Source organism: Puma concolor, chromosome D4, assembly GCF_028749965.1.
Source record: "Puma concolor isolate L17-30 chromosome D4, mPumCon1.1.hap2, whole genome shotgun sequence".
Taxonomy (NCBI): Eukaryota; Metazoa; Chordata; class Mammalia; order Carnivora; family Felidae; genus Puma; species Puma concolor.
In genome coordinates this window covers 72,802,136-72,823,678 of record NC_141679.1, presented here as the reverse complement: position 1 = coordinate 72,823,678, position 21,543 = coordinate 72,802,136, and the positions used below count along the sequence as shown (strand labels likewise).

The following is a 21,543-nucleotide window of genomic DNA, read 5'->3' as shown; positions in this document are numbered from 1 at the left end:
AATGGTTAATAATAAAAGCTTTATGAGGAATAATACAAGTTGTTGAACAGGAATATCTAGGATGGTAAGGCTGTATGAGCAAAAGAGAGATTGTAAAGATGAGGATGGTATGTGCAGGTGGTATTGTTCTGACTATAGTTGAGGGGTTTTTTTGGGGGGTGAGTTGTAATAATGAGAATGATTATTTAAATCTCTGGAATCTGGTATAATTCTGGGAAAAATTACATTTGTGAACAAAGAAAGATAACACCATGATATAAAAGATTCATATTTAGCTTCCTTGTATTAAGTGTAAAAGAAAATTCTAGAAGCTAATATTTACCATTCTGCTTTCTAGCTTCAGCTGTTTCAGTGCCGGGAGTGACAGATCTCTCAGTCTTGGATCAATGGAAAGCAAGTCTCTTTGTGGAGGATTTTCTTGAGAAGTATGTGTCCTTAACCTCAATCTCCCTTTACATCTAGGAGATAAACATTAAGTTCTCCAGACTCCTGAAGAGAAAAGATCCTTTCCTTTGTACCCTAACAGATTTTATTCTTTTATCTGAAGAAAAAGCCCTAATCTGAACCACAAAGGGGGATTTATACCCTCTTTGAAAAATTTTTTTTTGTTTATTTATTTTGAGAGGGAGAGAGAGAGAGAAAGAGGGATCCCAAGCAGGCTTCTCACTGTGACAGCACAGAGCCCAATATGGGGCTTGAACTCACGAACCGTGAGATCATGACTTGAGCCAAAATCAAGAGTCAGTTTCTTAACTGACTAAGCCACCCCTCCACCCTGACTTATACCTTCTTTTTATCTTCTCATTTATCACATATTAACTGTTCTCTATGCACTTGTGTTGCAAAAGACACATGAAAATAAAGCAAATATGTTATGCTTTTAATTAGTAAGGAAACTTCTTATAGAAAATGTCTATAGAACACCTTATATTAAAACCAGTTTTTTGGGGGCACCTGGGTGGCTTAGTTGGTTAAGTGACTGACTCTTGATTTTGGCTCAGTCATGATCTCACAGTTCATGAGATTGAGCCCTGTGTTGGGCTCTGTGCTGACAGCATGGAGCCTGCTTGGGATTCTCTCTCTCCCTTTCTCTCTGCCCCAACCCTACTCATCCTCTCTCTCTCTCTCTCTCTCTCTCTCAAAATAAATAAATAAACTTTAAAAAATAATAAAATAAAGTAAGTCTTTTATCCTATAGTATAAATGCAGATTTAAGGCTATTTTCTAACATACTTTGTCAAAACATTACTTATTATTAGTTCAGTCATTCGTCAAATATTTATTATATATCATCCTATGTGATGCAAGTCTCTGCTCTCAAAGAACACAAGAAACTAGGGAGTAGAGATTTATAAACTAATTACAATACAATATGGGAAGTATAATGACAGAGGTAGGAACACAGAACATAATATACGGAAGAACATCTAACCAAGTCTACATTATTAATATAGACATAAATTAGAGATTCCAGTGCAAAGCTAAAGAGTTTGTTGCTTTACTTTGTACAAAGAGTGCTGATCAGGGGGGCACCTGGGTGGCTCAGTTGGTTAAACATTTTTGTTGTTGTTGTTAAGTTAGCAAATATACAGTGTAGTCTTAGCTTCAGGAGCAGATTCCTGTGATTCATCACTTACGTACAACACCCAGTGCTCATCCCAGCATCTGACTCTTGACTTTGGCTCAGGTCACGATCTAATGATTCATGAAATGGAACTCCACATCAGGCTCATTGCTGACAGCGCAAAGCCTGCCTGGGATTCTCTTCCTCTGTCTCTGTCCCTCCCCTGCTCATGTACATGCATGCATGTGTTTTCTCTCTCTCTCTTTCTCAAAATAAACAAATAAACTTAAAAAAAAAAGAGTGCTGACCTAGGAAGGATATAGTTATTATTCTTGTTTTCAGGTTTTTAATAATTTAAGTTGTCCTTAGTTGTGCTGGAAAGAAACAAATTACCTATTTAAATGTGTCCAGACTCAAAATCCTGAGAAGCCCATTTTTTTTTGAGAGAGAGAGAGAGAGAGTGTGTGTGAGCTGGGGAAAGGGGCAGAGAGAGAGAGACAGAGAGAATCCCAAGCAAGCTCCATGCCTAGCATAGAGCCAGACATGGGGTTTGATCCCACAACTCTGGAATCATGACCTGAGCTGAAATCAAGAGTTGGATGTTCAACTGACAGAGCCACCAGGTGCCCCCCAAATACCATTTCTATCATCTAGGAATTTAAAAGTCAGATTAGGAAGATAATATATAAACATTATTTGTAATTAAAAATTATAAATTAATTATAACAAAAATTAACCTTGTAAGGATTAAATGATAATATGACTATCATGAAGTCTATCACAAGGCCTAAGGCCAACACAAGGTATGTATTGCATGACTAAACTGAGCTGTGAGGAAGCAGGAAGATGTAGTTAAAAGAGCTCTGCTCCATGAAATCCAAAAGATGTGGATTTCAAGTCTTGATTTGAAACGTCAAAGTCAAGTACTACTTACTTTGACAAGTTCTTGTCTCTCTGTGACCCTCATTCTCTTTGTCATTATAATGATGCTGGAGCAGTGCTTCTCAAACTTTAATGTGCATATGAATCACCTGAGGATCTTATTAAAAATGGAGATCCTGATTCAATTGGTCTGTGTTGGGGCCTGAGATTCTGCACTTCTAATGTGCTCCTAGGTGTGCTAATGCTGCTGGCCCAAGAACCTACTTTAAGTAACAAGAAACAAGATGATCTCTAAGATCTCTTCACCCTATGAGTTAGATTGGTAGCGCTGTGCATTTATAAGCAGGAGAGATCAGCTTCACAAAGAAGTAGGAACTGAGCTTGAGCTGGACATTGAAGGAGAAAGTAACTAGAGAGAAATTATTTCAGCCAAAGGAAACAGCATATTTGAAAGCATATCAAGAATATACAGTAAGTTCCAATAAAGGCAGTGATCTGGCTACTTTGATTCAAACAAGATTCATGTATGAGAGAAATGGGAGGCCCTGAAAGAATGGACACCTCACCATATCTGACCTTACATTCATTTTGCAGCACCAAGATAGAGTCCATGACAAAGAAGGTAGACCTGTGGCACCACCTAGAATCACATTTACATTTCTTGGCTTCTCTGTAGCTAAACATAGCCATGTGACTAAGTTCTTCCCAATGGAATATTAAGCAAAAGAGGCTTATTCAAGCTCTGGGGAATGTCCTTGAAAGGAAGCAGCCGTGTTTTTCTCCTTCACTTTTCTCCTTCCCAATGCTGGAATAGAGATGTAATGACTGCCTACAGCAACCAGCTTGGATCATACTGACAAGAACTAAACGTAGGAGTCAATGAGTGGAACAAAAGGATACTGCATCCCCTCTACCACCACACCACTCTCCCAGCATTTCCATGTGGTCGCTAATCCAGAAGCTCTTTGAACCCCATCTTTTTGGTTTCCTATGAAGGCTTCATTATACACACATGTTTGATTAAATCGTAGATCATTGGCAATTGATTCAACCTCCAACCCTTGTCTCCTCCCTGGAGAGCAGAGGGATGGGTCTGAAATTCTAGCCCTCTGATCACATGATTGGTTCTCTGAGCAACAGGCAGTTTTCCAAAAGTCACCTCATTAACATAACCAAATATACCTTTATCACTTTCAATACTTAGGAAATTCCAAAGGCCTTAGGAGTTCCTTGCCATAAATAGAGATGAAGAGAAAATATACATTTCTTATTATAAAACACAATATGGGGCACCTGGATGGCTCAGTCGGTTAGGCATCTGACTTCGGCTCAGGTCATGATCTCATGGCTCGTGGGTTCGAACCCCACATCAGGCTCTGTGCTGACAGCTCAGAGCCTGGAGCCTGCTTTGGATTCTGTGTCTCCCTCTCTCTCTGCCCCTCCTCCACTTGTGCTCTGTCTCTCTCTGTCTCTCAAAAATGAATAAATGTAAAAAAATTTTTTTTTAAATAAAACACAATATGACACATACAATATGGGATCTTTTGTGCTGGCTTCTTTCACATAACAAAATGTTTTCAAGGTTCATCTGTGTTGTAGCATGTATTGACACTTCGTTTTTTGGGGGGCCAAATAATATTCCATTGTGTGGACATAGCACATTTTATTTATCCATTTTTAGTTGATAGACATTTAGGTTGTTTTCAGTTTTGGGCAAGTATGAGTAATGCTGCTATCAAGATCTGTGGATGAGTTTTTGTGCATACATATCATTTAATTTCTCTAGTAGTGGAATTGCTAGATCACATGGTAACTCAGTGTTTAACTGTTTGAAGAATTGCCAAATTTTTCAAGCAACTGTACCATTTTGCATGTCTACCCACAGTGTATGAAGGTCACAATTTGTTTACATCCTTGCCAACACTTATTGTTTGCTGTCTTTCTGATTATAGCCATCCTAATGGGTGGCTCATTGTATGTCATTGTACTTTGATTTGCATTTCCCTCATGGCTAATGATGTTTAGCATCTTTTTATGTAATTATTGGCCTTTATCTTCTTTGAGAAAATGTTTATTCAAGTTCTTTGCACATTTTTTAGTCGGTTTATATGTCTTTTTATAATTGAATTTTAAGGGTTTGTTATGTATTCTAGATACAAGTCTCTTATCAGATACATGATTTATAAATATTTTCTTCTGTGGATTGTCTTTTTGCTTTCTTGATGGTATCCTTTGGAGCGCATTTTTTTTTTTATTTTGATGAAGTCCAATTTATCCATTTTTTCTTTTGTCACTTGGGCTTTTGGCATCATATCTGAGAAGGCTTTGCTTAATCCAAATCATGAGGATTTACTCCTCTTTTCTTCTAGGACTTTGCCTGGAATTTTTTTTTTTAAGACACAAATCAGATCATGTTATAACTTACTGACCATATGCCATTGCATGTAGAGTAAAATCCAAAGTTCTTGCCAGATGTTATAATGTCCAACATGATCTTGTCCCTGCCTATGTATCTAACCTTATTCTGTTCCAGTCACCCTGTTCTTTCTGCTTTTCTTAGAATATGCCAACCTTGTTCCCCAGAGTACCCTACGATTATTCAGGTAGCTGTGGAATTATCAGCTCCTCACCTGGCCGTTCACTAACTACCCTCTCTAAAATATACCTCTTACCAACCCTCTGGCTGTTACTTGAAGTCCTAATATTTTATTCATAACAGTTTTCCCCCACCTGACATTATGTTATTTGTTTGTTTGTTTGTTTATCATCCTACTAATAGGTAAACTTCATGAGGGTAAGAACACTTTTGTTTTACCACTCCATTCTCAGTGCCTAAAATGGTGTTAGCACATTATAGATGCTCAGTAAATATTTCTTTTAGATTAAGGAATTAGTGAATTGGAGTGGATGAACTTACCCAAGTACCATGATATGGAAAGACAGCAAACACCATCTAGACTGGAAGCCTGGGAAATACCAGTATCTACAGGTTAGGCAGAGGAGGAGACACCAGTGAGCAAAGAATAGATAATATTGGACAAGGAGGTAGGAGGAGATCCAGGAAATACTTTTCTTCATAGAACATTTATATCTAGGGAAAGAGATTTCTCTGGGTTTTCTCAAAACGGTACTACCAAGGATTATTACAAAGTGCTCACCCTACCAGTAATATTTAAAACCAAAAGGATAACTGTGATATAAGTGCTAAACTTAAGTGTATAAAGATTCACATAGGAATCAATGGTCTTATGAGTAATATGGACCTGGGTGAGTTGAAAATTTTTTTCTTGTACCTTGCATTATCTTAAAGAGTAAAGGAGAAACTTTAGAGAATTTTCTATATGTGATTTGAAGATATGGCATATTCATTTTTCTCCAGTTACATTGGGGAGTTATATTGATTTTGGTTCTCTCAGTCTGTGTAGGGAATCAGTGAGGCTAAAATAGTTTAGGATATCAGGGAGAAAAAGGTATATTAGAATATATAGCTAAAAGGTGTATTAGACTGTGTAGCCAATAATATATTTATTTGTTAGAAAATTCATTAAAAAGATCTCTTATAAGGGGGCACCTGGGTGGCTCAGTTGGTTAAGTGTCCAGCTTCAGCTCAGGTCATGATCTCACAGCTTGTGAGTTCAAGCCCTGCATCAGGCTTGCTGCTGTCAGCGCAGATCCTGCTTTGGATCCTCTGTCTGCCCCCCCTCCTTCCTCCCCCAATCATGCTTTCTCTCTCTCTCTTTCTTTCTCTCTCTCTCAAAACTAAATAAACATTATTTAAAAAATCTCTCATAAGTCCAAATATCCCAATGTTACAGACAGTGACAGATATACCTGGATGAATCAGCAAACAGGCAAAGTATGGGCAAAGTCAAGGGAGACAAAAAATGTGCCCAGATTAAGCAACTACAGGAAGTTGTTAACACTCTAAGCTTGAAGCAGCAAAAGGACTGAGCAGTAATCAACCCAGTAAGAACTGCAGCTAGTTATAGGAGAGGGGCTGTCTGACAAGAGATGTAACCATTGGTAGAAGAATGCAGCCACTTTGAAACTGGCCCAGAAGAGAAGGATTTGGGAAGAATAATATCCAGACCTCTCTTCCCACCTTTGATCTCCTGCCAGTGCTTCCTATTGGCTTCCTATTGGCTGAACCCAACCAGAAGCCAGAGGGCAAGAGAGTTTAGTTTGGTCATGGAGATCAGCTTCCTAGTTTGAAGAACAGAATATAAAATGTTGGATAGTGATATGGAAAAGCAGACATTGAATACCCAACACTATGGCAATTTGGCAATGCATGGCAAATCTGCATACCTTTAACCTCATCATTTCCGTTTTTAGGAAACATTTTGAGAAAACAATTAGGCAAGTGCATAAAGATATTCCTTGCATTATAATAGCAAATGATTACAACAAATTTAAATTGCCAATAATAGGGAACTGTTTGAGTCAATTATGGTTTACCAATACAATAGGATCCTGTTCATGTGTTCAAAAATAAAGTGAGTGTACATTGATTGATATGTAAATGTACTCATATTTTATTGTTTACCAGAAAAGGCAGGTTTCATATGTGCATGAATCCACTTTTGTGTAAAAATATTCAAAAGTAATTTAAAAAGTACACAATTTTTTAAATCTCTTGAGTATTGGGGCTATGGGTAATTTTTCTCTGTGTCTGTTGGAATTTTGTAATTTTACAATGAACATATACTATTTGTTAAATAAAGATGCTTTAAAATGACATACATAAAATCAGTAATTTTATACTGTCATAGAAAAACAATCACAGGAATGGTGACCCAGATTAACGGTGAATTTGAGGAAGTTGTTCCAAGTTCAAACCCAAACTCTCAAAGTGAAGTAGAGGAAACCAGTTTATACACCCATGAGGACTACACTGAAGTCTTTACACTTGTCAGCGGTTTAGAAAAATATCCAGCACTTCAAGCACAGAATGAAGGTAAAACATTTGTTATTTCTATCATTATAAAACATATCTTAGTAACATACAGTTGTTCATTTTGGTGAATTTTTTTTAATTGGATTTTTAATTTTTCTATTTTATTAAAGGTATCCACCTGCAAAATTATAATTCCAAGCTTTGCCACATTATGGAAATACTTCTCTTTCATCTTCATCCCCTTTTTGTGAATTTGGTTGTTTTTGGAGTTTATGTGTGCTGGGCCTCAAAATAGCATCAGGGACTTGATCATAGTGTGTTCACATCATATTACTACAATGATATTAGCATCTGTGCAAGGATCTGATGACACAGCAACCTGGTATAACTTTAAAGTAGTAGATTATTAAATGATGGCTGTATTTTATTTTCCAAAATATACTAAAGATTTTCTGTCTCATCTAATTTATGTGAAACTATAATTCAAAGTAGAGATGGAATAGTTGCAGTATTAGATCAGGAAATTCACCTAGTTTTTACAAACTTACCATAAATAATAATTAAAGTACATTTTATCCAAATTATATTCCAAATTTTCATCTTCCTAAAAGGTGTTGAATTCTTCCAGCTTGCTGAGAACTACTTTTCTTGTATGTGGAACAGCCTATTCCCTTTTAAAATAAAAAGACTTAAAGTTTAAGGTATGCTATAGCTTGAGCTACAATAACCTAACCGATAAATAATATATAATAATTTGGTCCTTTTACTACTGTTTTTATGCAAATACATAAATTGTGTATAAGATTTTTAATGTTGGCAAACAGGTGTGTGATGATATAGAGTTAAATCCCTCTTATAGTTTGAGATGAAAGAGAGTAAGAAATTTCATTAAAGACTAAACTTGAGAGAATGATGTATTAGGAATAATCTGAATTTGGAGTCAGAGGATTTGATCATAGTCTGAATCTACTCTTAAAAAGTGGTGCAATTTGGGGACGGTTATTAAAAATTATGGTTTTCAATTTTCTTCTATAATTTCTTTTAATTCTTCTAATTTTCTTATAAAAATGTGGGGATTCAGGGGTACCTGGGTGGCTCAGTCAACTGAACACCTTACTCTTGGTTTCAGCTCAGGTCATGATTTCAGGGTTGTGAGATAGAGCTGTGTATTTGACTTCACGCTGAGTGTGGATCCTGCGTAAGATTCTCTCTCTCCCTCTGCCCCTCCTTACTGCTTGTGCACTCTCTTTCTCTAAAAATAAAAAAATAAAATTAAAAAAAATAATAGAAATATAGGGATCAACTAATATATATGTACATGTAAAGAGATGGTGTATAAAAATAACAGATACACAAACATAGCTATTATTATTAATGTGGAAAACCAGAAGTTGTTATTGGCAAACTTCATAATATCTACCATCAACTAGAGTCAGAAGCTTCTTTAACTACTATTCACTGAATGAAAATATGCTTGGGTCGGGTGCCTGAGTGCCTCGGTTAAGTGTCCGACTTTGGCTCAGGTCATGATCTCATGGTTCATGGGTTTGAGCCCAGTGTTGGGCTCTATGCCAGCTCAGAGTCTGGAGCTGGCTTCAGATTCTGTATCTCCCTCTCTCTCTCTGCCCCTCCCCTGTTTGGGCTGTCTCTCTCTCTCTCAAAAATAAGTAAACATTAAAAAAATTTTAAGAAATATGCTTGGGTTTCCTAAATATATATCCTATATTGCCTTTGGGGTCTTATGTCATTAGATATCATTTTATAAATTTACATTTGCAATTTGATTTATTTTCTTTGCAGCTATATTGATTGCTGCCAGATTTATAGATACTTTGGTCTCAATGTTTAAATCAAAAGGAATGCATTATGCTTTGAAATTCAGCTGCTACTGTAAATTCTCTGTCTTAAAAGAATGTCATTAATTACTAAATTATAAGTTGATTTCAAAACATATATTTCTTTAAGACAAAAACAGTGGGTAATTTTCTTTTATTGTTTGTTGGTTTGTTGATATGTAGTAATTTTGCTACAACATTCACATGTTATTTGTCAGTAAATGTAATAATTTTATGCATATCCTTTTAGACATCCCAGTAATATATAATCAAATGTAAATGTAGCTTTATTTTTAATTTAATGTAATATAATTTAATTTAAAAATTTCTACGTTTTTATTTAAATTCTAGTTTAATATTGGTTTCAGGAGTAGAATTTGGTGATTCATCATAACAAGTGTCCTCTTTAATACCCATCACCCATTTATCTCATCCCCCATCCACCTCTCTCCATCAACCCTCAGTTTGTTCTCTATTGTTAAGAGTCTCTTATGGTTTGCTTCCCTCTCTCTCTCTTTTCTTTTTCCCTACCCATATGTTCAGCAATTTTGTTTCCTAAATTCCGCATGTGAGTGACATCATATGGTAGCTGTCTCTCTCTGACTTATTTCGCTTAACATAATATCCTCTAGCACCATCCACATCATTGCAAATGGTGAAATTTCATTCTTTTTGATGGCTGAATGATATTCCACTGTATATATAAACCACATCTTCTTTGTCCATTCATCAGTTGATGGACATTTGGGCTCTTTCCATAATTTGTTTTTGATAATGCTGCTATAAACATCAGGGTGTGTGTACCCCTTTCAATCTGTATTTTTGTATCCTTTAGGTAAATACCTAGTACTGCAATTGCTGAATTGTAAGGTAGTTCTATTTTTAACTTTTTGAGGAACCTCCATACTGTTCTCCAGAGTGGCTGCACCCATTTGCATTCCCACCAACAGTGTAAAAGGGTTCTCCTTTCTCTGCATCCTTGCCAGTATCTGTTGTTTTCTGTATTGTTAATTTTAACCATTTTGATAGGGTGTAAGGTGATATCTCATCGTGGTTTTGATTTGTATTTCCCTGATGATAAGTGATATTGAGCATCTTTTCATGTGTCTGTTAGCCATCTGGATGTCTTCTTTGGAAAAATGTCTATTCATGTCTTCTGCCCATTTCTTAATTGGATTATTTGTTTTTCAGGTGTTGAGTTTGATAAGTTCTCTATAGATTTTGGAGACTCATCCTTTATCAGATATGTCATTTGAAAATATGTTCTCCCATTCTGTAGGCTGGCTTTTAGTTTTGTTGTTTCCTTTGCTGTGCAGAAGATTTTTATCTTGATGAAGTCCCAATAGTTCATTCTTGCTTTTGTTTCCTTTGCCTCTGGTGGCATGTCTAAGAAGAAGTTGCTCCAACTGAGGTCAAAGAGGTTGTTGCCTGTGTTCTCCTCTAGGATTTTGATGATTTCCTGTCTCACATTTAGGTCTTTCATCCATTTGAATTTATTTTTGTGTGTAGTGTAAGAAAGTGGCCCAGTTTCATTCTTCTGCATGTTGCTATCCAGTTTTCCCAACACCATTTTGAAGAGACTGTCTTTTTTCTATTGGATATTCTTTCCTGCTTTGTCAAAGATGAGTTGACCGTATAGTTGTGGGTCTATTTCTGAGTTTTCTATTTTGTTCCATTGATCTATGTGTCTGTTTTTGTGCTGATACCCTACTGTCTTGATTACTGCAGCTTTGTAATATAGCTTGAAGTCTGGAACTGCGATGCCTCCAGGTTTGCTTTTCTTTTTCAGAATTGCTTTGGCATTTGGGATCTTTGATGGTTCCTACAAATTTTAAGATTGTTTGTTCTAGCACTGTGAAAAATGCTGGTGGTATTTTGATAGAGATTGCATTAAATGTGTAGATTGCTTTGGGTAGTATAGATATTTTAACAATGTTTTTTCTTCCAGTCCACGAGCATGGAATTCTTTCCCATTTCTTTGTGTCCTCTTCAGTTTCATTCATAAATGTTCTATAGTTTTCAGAGTAAAGATCACTTTATTTTTAATTTTTTAAGAAAGTTGCACATGCATTTAGTTTAGAGAGGCAAATAGTTATTCAAAGTTTATAATAAAAAGCATCAGTCTCTGGCTTCATCAACCACCCATATATTTTTCCAGCTTTATTGAAGTATAATTAATAAATAAAAATTGTAATATATTTAAAGTGTACAATGTGGTAACTCAACATACATATACATTGTGAAAGATTCCCATTCATTGAATTAACACATCCATCACTTCACATATTCACTTTCTTCTTCTTCTTCTTCTTCTTCTTCTTCTTCTTCTTCTTCTTCTTCTTTTGATAAGAACACACTTAGGTTCTATTCTTTTAGCAAATTTCAGTTATACACTACAGTATTATCAATGATAGTTACCATGTTATACATCAGATCCTCACACCTTATTCTGGAAGTTTGTCTGTTTTACCAGTCTCTCCCTATTTCCCCACAGCCCAGCCCCATGGCAACCACCATTCTACTCTCTGTTTTCATGAGTCCTACTTTTTTTTTAGATTCAACATATAAGTCATACCATGCAGTATTTGTTGTTCTCTGCCTTGTTTATTTCACTTAGCAAAATGTCCTTTAATGTTCATTCATATTGCAAATAGCAGGATTTCCTTATTTTTTAAGGTTGAACAATATTTGTGTGGGTGTGTGTGTGTATAAAACATATTTTCTTTAAAGCACATTTTCTTTATCCATTCATCTATGGACAGACACTTACATGGTTTCCATGCCTTGGCTATCGTGAATAATGCTACAGTGAGAGTGTCTACAGGTATCTCTTTATGACATTGATTTTGTTGGCTGTCTGTTTCTGACTTTACATTTATATCTTTTTTTTTTTTGTCTTATTATGCTGACTAGGACCTCCAGTACATTGTTCAATTCAAGCAGTGATGGTTGCTGTCTTTGTCTTGTTCTTGACAGTAAAGAAGATACTCTAATGTTTCACCATTAAGAATGATGTAAATACCATTTCAGTGGTGAATCATTTACAGTGTTTACATCAGTTTCAATGGTGAAATGTTGAAAGAATTTATTGGGCTGAGGAAGCTCTTTCTGTTCTGAGTTTGCTAAGAGCTTTTGATCATGAATGAGGACTGAACTATGTTTTCTACGTCTATTAAAAAATATGTACATTCTAAATATATAGAATATCCCTTTATTAAAAACTTCCAAATCTATAATCTAAACATAAATCATTTTACTCTTGAGATCATATTTTGTCTGTATTATATTATTTTTAAATATTAACATTGGGAACATTTCAGCACATAGTTATCTTCAAAAGCATGGCTTTTCAAAATAAGTCAGACAAAGACAGATATCATATGATTTCATTCATATGTGGAATTTAAGATACAAAACAGATGAGCATAAAGGAAGGGAAGCAAAAATAAGATAAAAACAGGGAAGCAAACCATAAAGAGACTCTTAAATACAGAGAACAAACAGGGTTGCTGGAGGGGTGTTAGGTGGGGGGATGGGCTAAATAGGTGATGGGCATTAAGTGGAGCACTTGTTGGGATGAACACTGGGTGTTCTATGTAAGTGAGAAATCCCTAAATTCTACTCGTGAAATCATTATTGCCCTCTATGTTAACTAACTTGGATTTAAATAATAAAAAAAAGCATGGCTTTTAATGACCCCAGTTTTAAATCTTATGTATGTATCATACATCTCCCAATTTGAGGACACTAATGTTTTTTTTAGTTAAAAAAATTTTTAATGTTTATTTATTTTTGGGAGACTGTGCATGAGCAGGGGAAGGGCAGAGAGAGAGGGAGATGCAGAACCTGAAGCAGGCTCCAGGTTCTGAGCTGTCGGCATACGAGTTGTGAGATCATGACCTGATCTCACTGACCTGAACCAAAGTTGGACACTTAACCGACTGAGCCACCCAGGCACCCCACTAATGTTGTTTTTAATTTCAAATATGTACATGAACGTATGCTTCCATTTCCAATTCTTTCCTTGGAGTGAATTTGTGGAAGTGGAATTATCTGATATATGTATTTCTTTTAGCTATTTGTCCACTAGCATGATATGAGGATACCCTGTTCACAGCAACCTTATCATCATTGGGTATATTACTACTAATATTATGTTAATATATTTTAACCAATGTGATGGACAAAAATTATGTTTTTACTTGTATTTTAAAAATTATTCATGTTTACTGGCCATTTATATATTTTTATTTTGTGAAATGATTCTCACTTTTATCTATTTAAAAAAATTTTTTTACATTTATTTATTTTTGATAGAGACAGAGCACAAGTGGAGGAGGGGCAGAGAGAGAAGGAGACACAGAATCTGAAGCAGGCTCCAGGCTCCAAGCTGTCAGCACAGAGTCTGATGCGGGGCTTGAACTCACAAACTGCAAGATCATGACCTGAGCTGAAGTCAGATGCTCAACTGACTGAGCCACCCAGGCACCCCTATCTATTTTTCTATTATATATATTAAATATAAGAATAGAAGATATATTTGTTAAAAGATATATTTAATATATTTGAAATTAACTAGTTTCATTAGTGTTTTCTTTTAAGGTTTCTTTCATTGCTTTTATACTTAGAAAATTCTTCCTTAAATTAGGTAAATATTTATTCATATTTTCTTTAAGGTTTTCCTTAAGACTTTGGTATATCTTTAAAAGTACAGATATCAGGGTGCCTGATAGTGCAGTTGGTTAAGCATCCAACTTTGGCTTAGGTCATGATCTTATGTCTTGTGGGTTTGGGCCCGTGTTGGGCTCTGTGCTGACAGCTCAGAACCTGGAGCCTGCTTTGGATTCTGTGTCTGCCTCTCTCTCTGCTCCTCCCCCACTCATGCTCTCTTTCTCTCTCACTCAAAAAATGAATAAACATTAAAAATATAAATAAAAAAAATAAGAATAAAAAATGTTTTTTCCAAATGTGTTGGCAGTTGTCTCAGTTTCATTTATGGAATAGTCTTTCCTTTCTCTACTGTTTAGAATGCCACTTACAAAATATGCTAAATCCTTGCCCACATTAGAATGTTTCTGGATTTTCTATTATATTCTATTGATTTATCTGTAATTGTATCATACAGTTTTAACTATTTAATATATAATTATAACATGTATTAATAGTATATATGTTTTTGCTTTTAAAATTTTTTTCCCTACTCTCATGTCCTTATTCTTCCAGATTTACTTTCAGTAAATCGGTTTTCCACATTCCAAAACAGATCTCTTGACAAATTGAAATGTCATTGGGATTTTTACTTTTTTTTTTTTTTTTTTTTTTTTACCATAGTTAGTCTTACTAGCCAGGAAAATGGTTTATCTGGGCTTTTATTCAGTTTTTAATGGTCTTCATTAAAGTTTTAGTTTCCTGCATATACTTTCTTGCTCATTTTTGTTATGTTGCTTCTTCAATGTTTGTATACTTGTCACCATTATGAATGAATTTTTCCATTAATTTTTGAGGTTTTTATATGTTTGAAAACCATAGATTTTATTTTTTTTTTATCAGACACCTAGTGAACTCCTTTATTTGTTTTCATTTAGTTATCTTGGGTTTCCTAGGAAGACACAAGAATCTTCTGCCAAGAATAAACTTGTCTTTCGTGTCAGTAGACCTCTATTTTCTGTTGCTTTTCATAGTTAACTAGCTAAAATTTTGTTTCTTTATAACAATTTAACACTCTTTTACAATAGAAGAAAACAGTCTCCTCATATCCATGTTGGTACATAGAAGAGCTGTAAGAAAGTAAGAACTCCAGGAAATGTTGTATAACCTTAAGACTATAGGAAGTAGTACCCTTCCTAAAACAATTATTGTGTGGTTACAAAGAACATTGGTTATGGTGTGATGCTGCCCTCAAGTGGCTCTTTCAAAAAAGGGTGCTTGGAAAACAGGACTTCATAACTGATAGATGTTTCCATGCACTCACAGAAATAGTAGGATGAGCCGTTGGAAGGGAAGATGGCTAGAGGGCCTGTGTTTGGAAGTGCAAGGTGGAGACAGGGATATAAACAAATGCTGTTTGTGGTTTTGCTATGAATATGACTTCGTTAATACTTACAGAATGGATGTATGAATGAACAATCTTAAATGGTCTCACATAGGCCCTATTTAGACATTGAATTGATTGGGTGGCTTTCTTTGGTATATAAAAGAACTATGCCATGAAATTGAGAACTCTTGGCCATGAAATTATTAGGAACTTAACAGGTTCAGTAAGTAATCTCTTAGGGGGCCAGTTTATAGAACAAGTTTTCTTGGCATTTCAAGGTAGCACCAGGCAAAGGGATGTTTCCTGGCTGCCTTCTTAACACCACATATTTATTAAACATATGCATACCAATGATGTAATTGGTTATGGGAGACATCACTCCATGCTATTTGTCTCTCATGCCATTCTAAAAGTACCTAACTGAAAGGCCACTACCCAGAACAAGAGACTGTTGCTCCTCCCTCAGTGGGGCTTTTGCTTTTGAAATTTGGCTTTCTGAGCAGTTTTTCATCTGAACTTAGATTTTCCTTTTCCTCTTTCCACTCAGGATCTCACTGAAGAACAGGAGCAAGTTTTATGTTCTCTCCCTTGGCTCAGAAACTGTTTAAAGCACTGACACAGTTGGCTAAGATTTTAAAATAACTTGAACATCTTAGGGTGGGGATAGGAGAAATTTATTCCAGCAATTAACTGTTAGCTATAGTATTTCCTAATATATAATATGTATCACACTTCTCAAGTAGATCTTGCCATATAACTTCCGTTGTAAAATTGACTATAATTTTCTACTTCTAATTTACAATAGAAACAATTTTTTTTTTTTTTTTATCATTGCAATGATAGAATCTGAGTTGATCTCATTCGTAGGTTTTGTAGACCATCTCCATTCTCTACATCTCAGAATCTCTGGGGATGAATTAGAGACTTTAAGAGGTAAAATGATTCAGGGCACCCGGGTGGCTCAGTTGGTTAAGCTTCCGGCTCTTCACTTCGGCTCAGGTCATGATTTCTATGGTCTGTGAGATTGAACCCCTCATCGGGCTCTGCACTGACAGTGTGGAACCTGCTTGGGATTTCTCTCTCCCTCTCTTTCTGCCCTTCCCCCACTTGCTCTCTATCTCTCCAAGTAAATAAAAAACTGAAAAACAAACAAAAAAGAGGTAAAATGATGCAAAGAAAAGACTAGGTTCAGAAAAAGTCAAATGCTTTTATTTCTTTACAACTTTGCTTAGGCTACTCCTGGTTGTTTTGAAGCATAAGGCCGTAAGATATTTTCCTCCCTTGATTAAACTAATCTCTGTTGAAAAATAAAAAATGAAGCATTACAACTCTTTCAGGATGTTTGGTTACTACTCGGTGTACTAAGTAATACTAAAATCTATTGAGCTTTTACCTATATGCTAATCCTATGCAGCATGCTTTATATGCACAATACAATGAAGAACTAAGGACTTTAAAGTGTGTTTGAAAATCCCACCTATATCTAATGGCTGACTGCAGTAACTATCTAGATCCCGTTGTGTAACTTTTAGATTTTTTTCTTATTCCTTTACATGTCTTTTTTTTTCCAGATTTTTCTATTGATGAAGAAATAATTTTTGTAAATAGCTTGATGTCCTATAAAAGTCAGCTACCAACTTTGCATACTCTGTTGAGTAGGCTAAAACTATATTTGATAAATGACCCCATTTTAGATTTCAAAGGACAGATCTTCACAGAAGCTAATTTCTTCAGGTACTTAATTGTCCAATGTTGATTTTATATATATATATATACATATATATATATATATATGTATATATATATATACATATATATGTATATATATATTATATTTGGCATTTAAAAGAATTTAAGTTTATTGATTTAATTAAGATAGACCTGTCTTTAAAATTATCAACATTAAATATAAAACTTTTTCTACTTAAGTTTACCGAAATCAAAGAAGTTCATATTATCTCTGTTGCAATTTGTTAACAAAAATACAACTTAAAATGATTGTTAATACTGTCTCAAAAGATTTTATGGGTAATTGTTTTTGTTTTTGTTTTTGTTTTAATTTACATCCAAGTTAGTTAGCATATAGTGCAACAATGATTTCAGGAGTAGATTCCTTAATGCTCCTTACCCATTTAGCCCATCCTGCCTCCCACAACCCCTCCAGTAACCCTCAGTTTGTTCTCCATATTTATGAAGCTCTTCTGTTTTGTCTCCCTCCGTGCTTTTATATTATTTTTGTTTCCCTTTCCTTATGTTCATCTGTTCTGTGCCTTAAAGTCCTCATATGAGTGAAGTTATATGATATTTGTCTTTCTCTGACTAATTTTGCTTGGCATAATACCCTCTAGTTCCATCTATGTAGTTGCAAATGGAAAAATTTCAGTCTTTTTGATTGCCAAGTAATACTCCATTGTATATCTATATACCACATCTTCTTTATTCATTCATCCATCGATGGACATTTGGGCTCTTTCCATACTTCGGCTATTGTTGATAGTGCTGCTATAAACATTGGGGTGCATGTGCCCCTTCAAAACAGCATTCCCGTATCCCTTGGATAAATACCTAGTAGTGCAGTTGCTGGGTCACACAGGGTAGTTCTATTTTTAATTTTTTGAGGAACCTCCATACTGTTTTCCAGAGTGGCTGCACCAGTTCGCATTCCCACCAGCAATGCCAGAGATCCTCTCTTTCCACAACCTCGCTAACATTTGTTGCCTGAGTTGTTAATGTTAGCCATTCTGACAGGTGTGAGGTGGTATCTCATTGTGGTTTTGATTTGTATTTCCCTGATGATGAGTGATGTTAAGCATTTTTTCATGTGTCAGTTGGCCATCTGGATGTCTTCTTTGGAGAAGTATCTATTCTTGTCTTTTGCCCATTTCTTCACTGGATTATTTGTTTTTTTGGGTGTTGAGTTTGATGAGTTCTTTATAGATTTTGGATACTAACCCTTTATCTGATATGTCGTTTGCAAATATCTTCTCCCATTCTGTCAGCTGCCTTTTAGTTTTGCTGATTGTTTCCTTTGCTGTGCAAAAGCTTTTTATGTATGTATGTGTGTGTGTATGTATATTTATGTATTTTTGAGAGAAAAAGAGTGTGAGAGGGGGAGAGGCAGAGAGAGAGGGAGACACAGAATCTGAAGCAGGCTCCAGGCTCTGAGCTGTCAGCACAGAGCCCGATGTGGGGCTTGAACTCATGAACCATGAGATCATGACCTGAGCCAAAGTCAGATGCTTAATCTACTGAGCCACTCAGGCACCCCTATTTTTTATAATTTTTATTTTTTTAAGGTTTATTCATTTTTCAGAGATAGAGCATGAGCAGGGGAGGGGCAGAGAGAGAGGGAGGCACAGAATCTGAAACAGGCTCCACGCTCTGAGCTGTCAGCACAGAGCCTGATGCAGGGCCCGAACTCACGGACGGCGAGATCATGACCTGAGCTGAAGTGGGACACTCAACCAACTGAGCTACCCAGGCACCCCAGATGTTTTTTATTTTGATGAGGTCTCAATAGTTCTTTTGCTTTTGTTTCCCTGGCCTCTGAAGACGTGTTGAGTAAGAAGTTGCTGCAGACAAGGTCAAAGAGGTTTTTGCCTGCTTTCTCCTTGAGGATTTTGATGGCTTCCTGTCTTACATTTATGTCTTTCATCCATTTTGAGTTTATGTTTGTGTATGGTGTAAGAAAGTGGCCCAGGTTCATTTTTCTGCATGTCGCTGTCCAGTTTTCCCAGCATCACTTGCTTAAGAGACTGTCTTTATTCCATTTGATATTCTTTCCTCCTTTGTCAAAAATTAGTTGGCCATTCATTTGTGGGTCCATTTCTGGGTTCTCTATTCTGTCCCATTGATCTGAGTGTCTGTTTTTGTGCCAGTACCATACTGTCTTGATTACAGCTATGTAATACAGTTTGAAGTCCAGGATTGTGATGCCTCGTGCTTTTCTCCTGGTTTTCTTTTTCAAGATTGCTTTGGCTATTTGGGGTCTTTTCTGGTTCCATACAAATTTTAGGATTGGTTGATCTGGCTGTGAAGAATGCTGGTGTTATTTTGATAAGTATTGCATTGAATATGTAGATTGCTTTGGGTGGTATTGACATTTTAACAATATTTGTTCTTCCTATCCAGGAGGATGGAATGTTTTTCCATTTTTTTGTGTCGTCTTCAGTTTCTTTCATAAGCTTTCTATAGTTTTCAGTATATAGATTTTTCACCTCTTTGGTTAGATTTATTGCTAGGTATTTTATGGTTGTAAATATTTTTTTTAAATTTTTTAATGTTCATTTATTTTTGAGAGAGACAGAAAGAGAGAGAGAGAGAGAGAGAGAGAGAATGAACACCTGAAGTAGGAAGGAGCAGAGAGAGGGAGACACAGAATCTGAAGTAGGCTCCAGGATCCGAGCTGTCAGCACAGAGCCGGATGCGAGGCTTGAACCCACAGAATGGCGAGATCATGACCTGAACTGAAGTCAGACGCCCAACCGCTGAGCCACCCAGGTGCCCCAAGTTGTAAATATTTTTTAAAGGAGAAAATATTCTGGGCACCTGGGTGGCTCAGTCGGTTAAGCATCCAACTCTTGATTTTTAGCTTAGATCATGATCCCAGGGTCATGGGAACAAGCCCCAAGTTGGGCTCTGTGCTGAGCGTGGAGCCTGGGTAACATTCTCTCTCTCTCTTCCTCTGCCCCTCCCCCACTTGTGTGAGCTTTCTCCCTCTAAAAAAGAAAAATAAAAGTAAAAATATTCTTCATGTGCTCACAAGTCTAGTTGTTATCAATATCTTATCATTGCTTTACCTCAACTCCAGTTTTAATCATTGTGTAGTTTGATTGACTACATTTAGTATGTACCTTGCTTTTAGTAAACACTAACTTAATGTTTCATTTTTTGTTAAGGGAATCTTTCTCTTTTCAAGGAGATTTGAAAAATTTTGTGAAAGAAGATTTTTACATGGATAAAGAAAACTTTTGTCAGGAAAAACTAGAAGATACAGTAGGTTTAAATGAAACTGTAATACTTGCTTTCAGTAGTATTTTTGTAAAAGTTAGTAAAGCACACTTTTATAAATTTTAATACATTGACCATCTACTACTGTCAAGTTTAAAAAGATTTGGTAATGAGTTGAATATATTAATAGTGGAGTCAAATTTAAGATAATGGTTCTAATCTTTAGCCACACATTGGAATTACTTGGATAGTTTTAATAAAATACTGAAGCCTAGGTCCTACTCAGATATATTCTGATTAAACTCATCTGTTTTGCAGCCCAGGTATAATGAATTTAAAAACCTTCTTAATGATTTTAATAAATATACCTGGTATAAGACATTAGGTGGCCATGTTCTAATTTACAAAATGGAGACAAGCTATAATTGTTGATTTTGATTTATGAGTTAAACACAAAACAGCACACACTATGTAAGAGAAGTGATCTCACTGAAATAGTAAGAATAAATATAGTCTGAGACTTCATTTTAGGTGCTGCCAATGGTTAATAAGGAAGATAGCATCTTTCATATTAAAGATCAAATTTTGGGGCACCTGGGTGGCTGAGTCGGTTAAGTGCCTGACTCTTGATTTCGGCTCAAGTCATGATCTAATGGTTCCTGAGTCTGAGCTCCATAGCAGGCTCTATGCTGACAGCATGGAGTCTGCTTGGGATTCTCACTCCCTCTCTCTCTGCCCCTCCCCTGCTCACTCTCTCTTTCTCTTTCTTTCTCAAAATAACTTTAAAAAAAAAGGTCAAATTTCTCAAAAGCACCCCCTCTTTTTTAGTATACAGTTCCAATAGCACACAAAATTGTTATTATGATATTAGTACAAAGAATTTTAGCAATTGAGAGTAAAAACAGCTTTTTGCAGCATAGCAAACTCAAAAAACTAGGCCCACATAGATTAGGTGCATTTATAAAATTACTTTAAACATTTTTTTGAGACAACTAAAAATATTGTATATTTGGGGCTTAAAACATTCAAAGGAGATAGATATATCCATATCTTAAGGCATTTAAAGGGTTTCCTTACAATTCAAAATTTTAACACACATGGTGAAAATATTAATTCACTTATTATCCCCTTTCTCTAGTCCCCCTCTTCCTCACCCATTAGCTCTGAGAATTATGCACATAGAATCCAGTTCTGTAGGAATTAAAGAGAAGTGTATTTAATGAAGTGCAGTGAAGATCCATTCCATTTCATTTACCCCTTTTACTTCTCCCCAGTCACCATCTCTGATCTGCTGCAGTTATTGCTTTTAATGTAGAATTTTTAAAATTTGTTATTAACCCAAAAGAAGATATTTCTGCATCTGAGGATATTGTATATCACT

At 35.7% G+C, this 21,543-nt stretch overlaps 1 protein-coding gene across 1 annotated transcript in view; it reads left to right on the top strand.

Moving 5' to 3' along the window:
• The window catches only part of SHOC1 (shortage in chiasmata 1), an 85,846-nt gene that overhangs the window by 10,311 nt on the left and 53,992 nt on the right, over positions 1-21,543 (top strand). The window contains exons 4-7 of the mRNA XM_025912656.2: positions 338-425; positions 7,219-7,403; positions 16,784-16,946; positions 20,111-20,207. Of these exons, the coding sequence (XP_025768441.1) occupies positions 338-425; positions 7,219-7,403; positions 16,784-16,946; positions 20,111-20,207 (533 nt within the window). The remainder of the gene's footprint in view (positions 1-337; positions 426-7,218; positions 7,404-16,783; positions 16,947-20,110; positions 20,208-21,543) is intronic.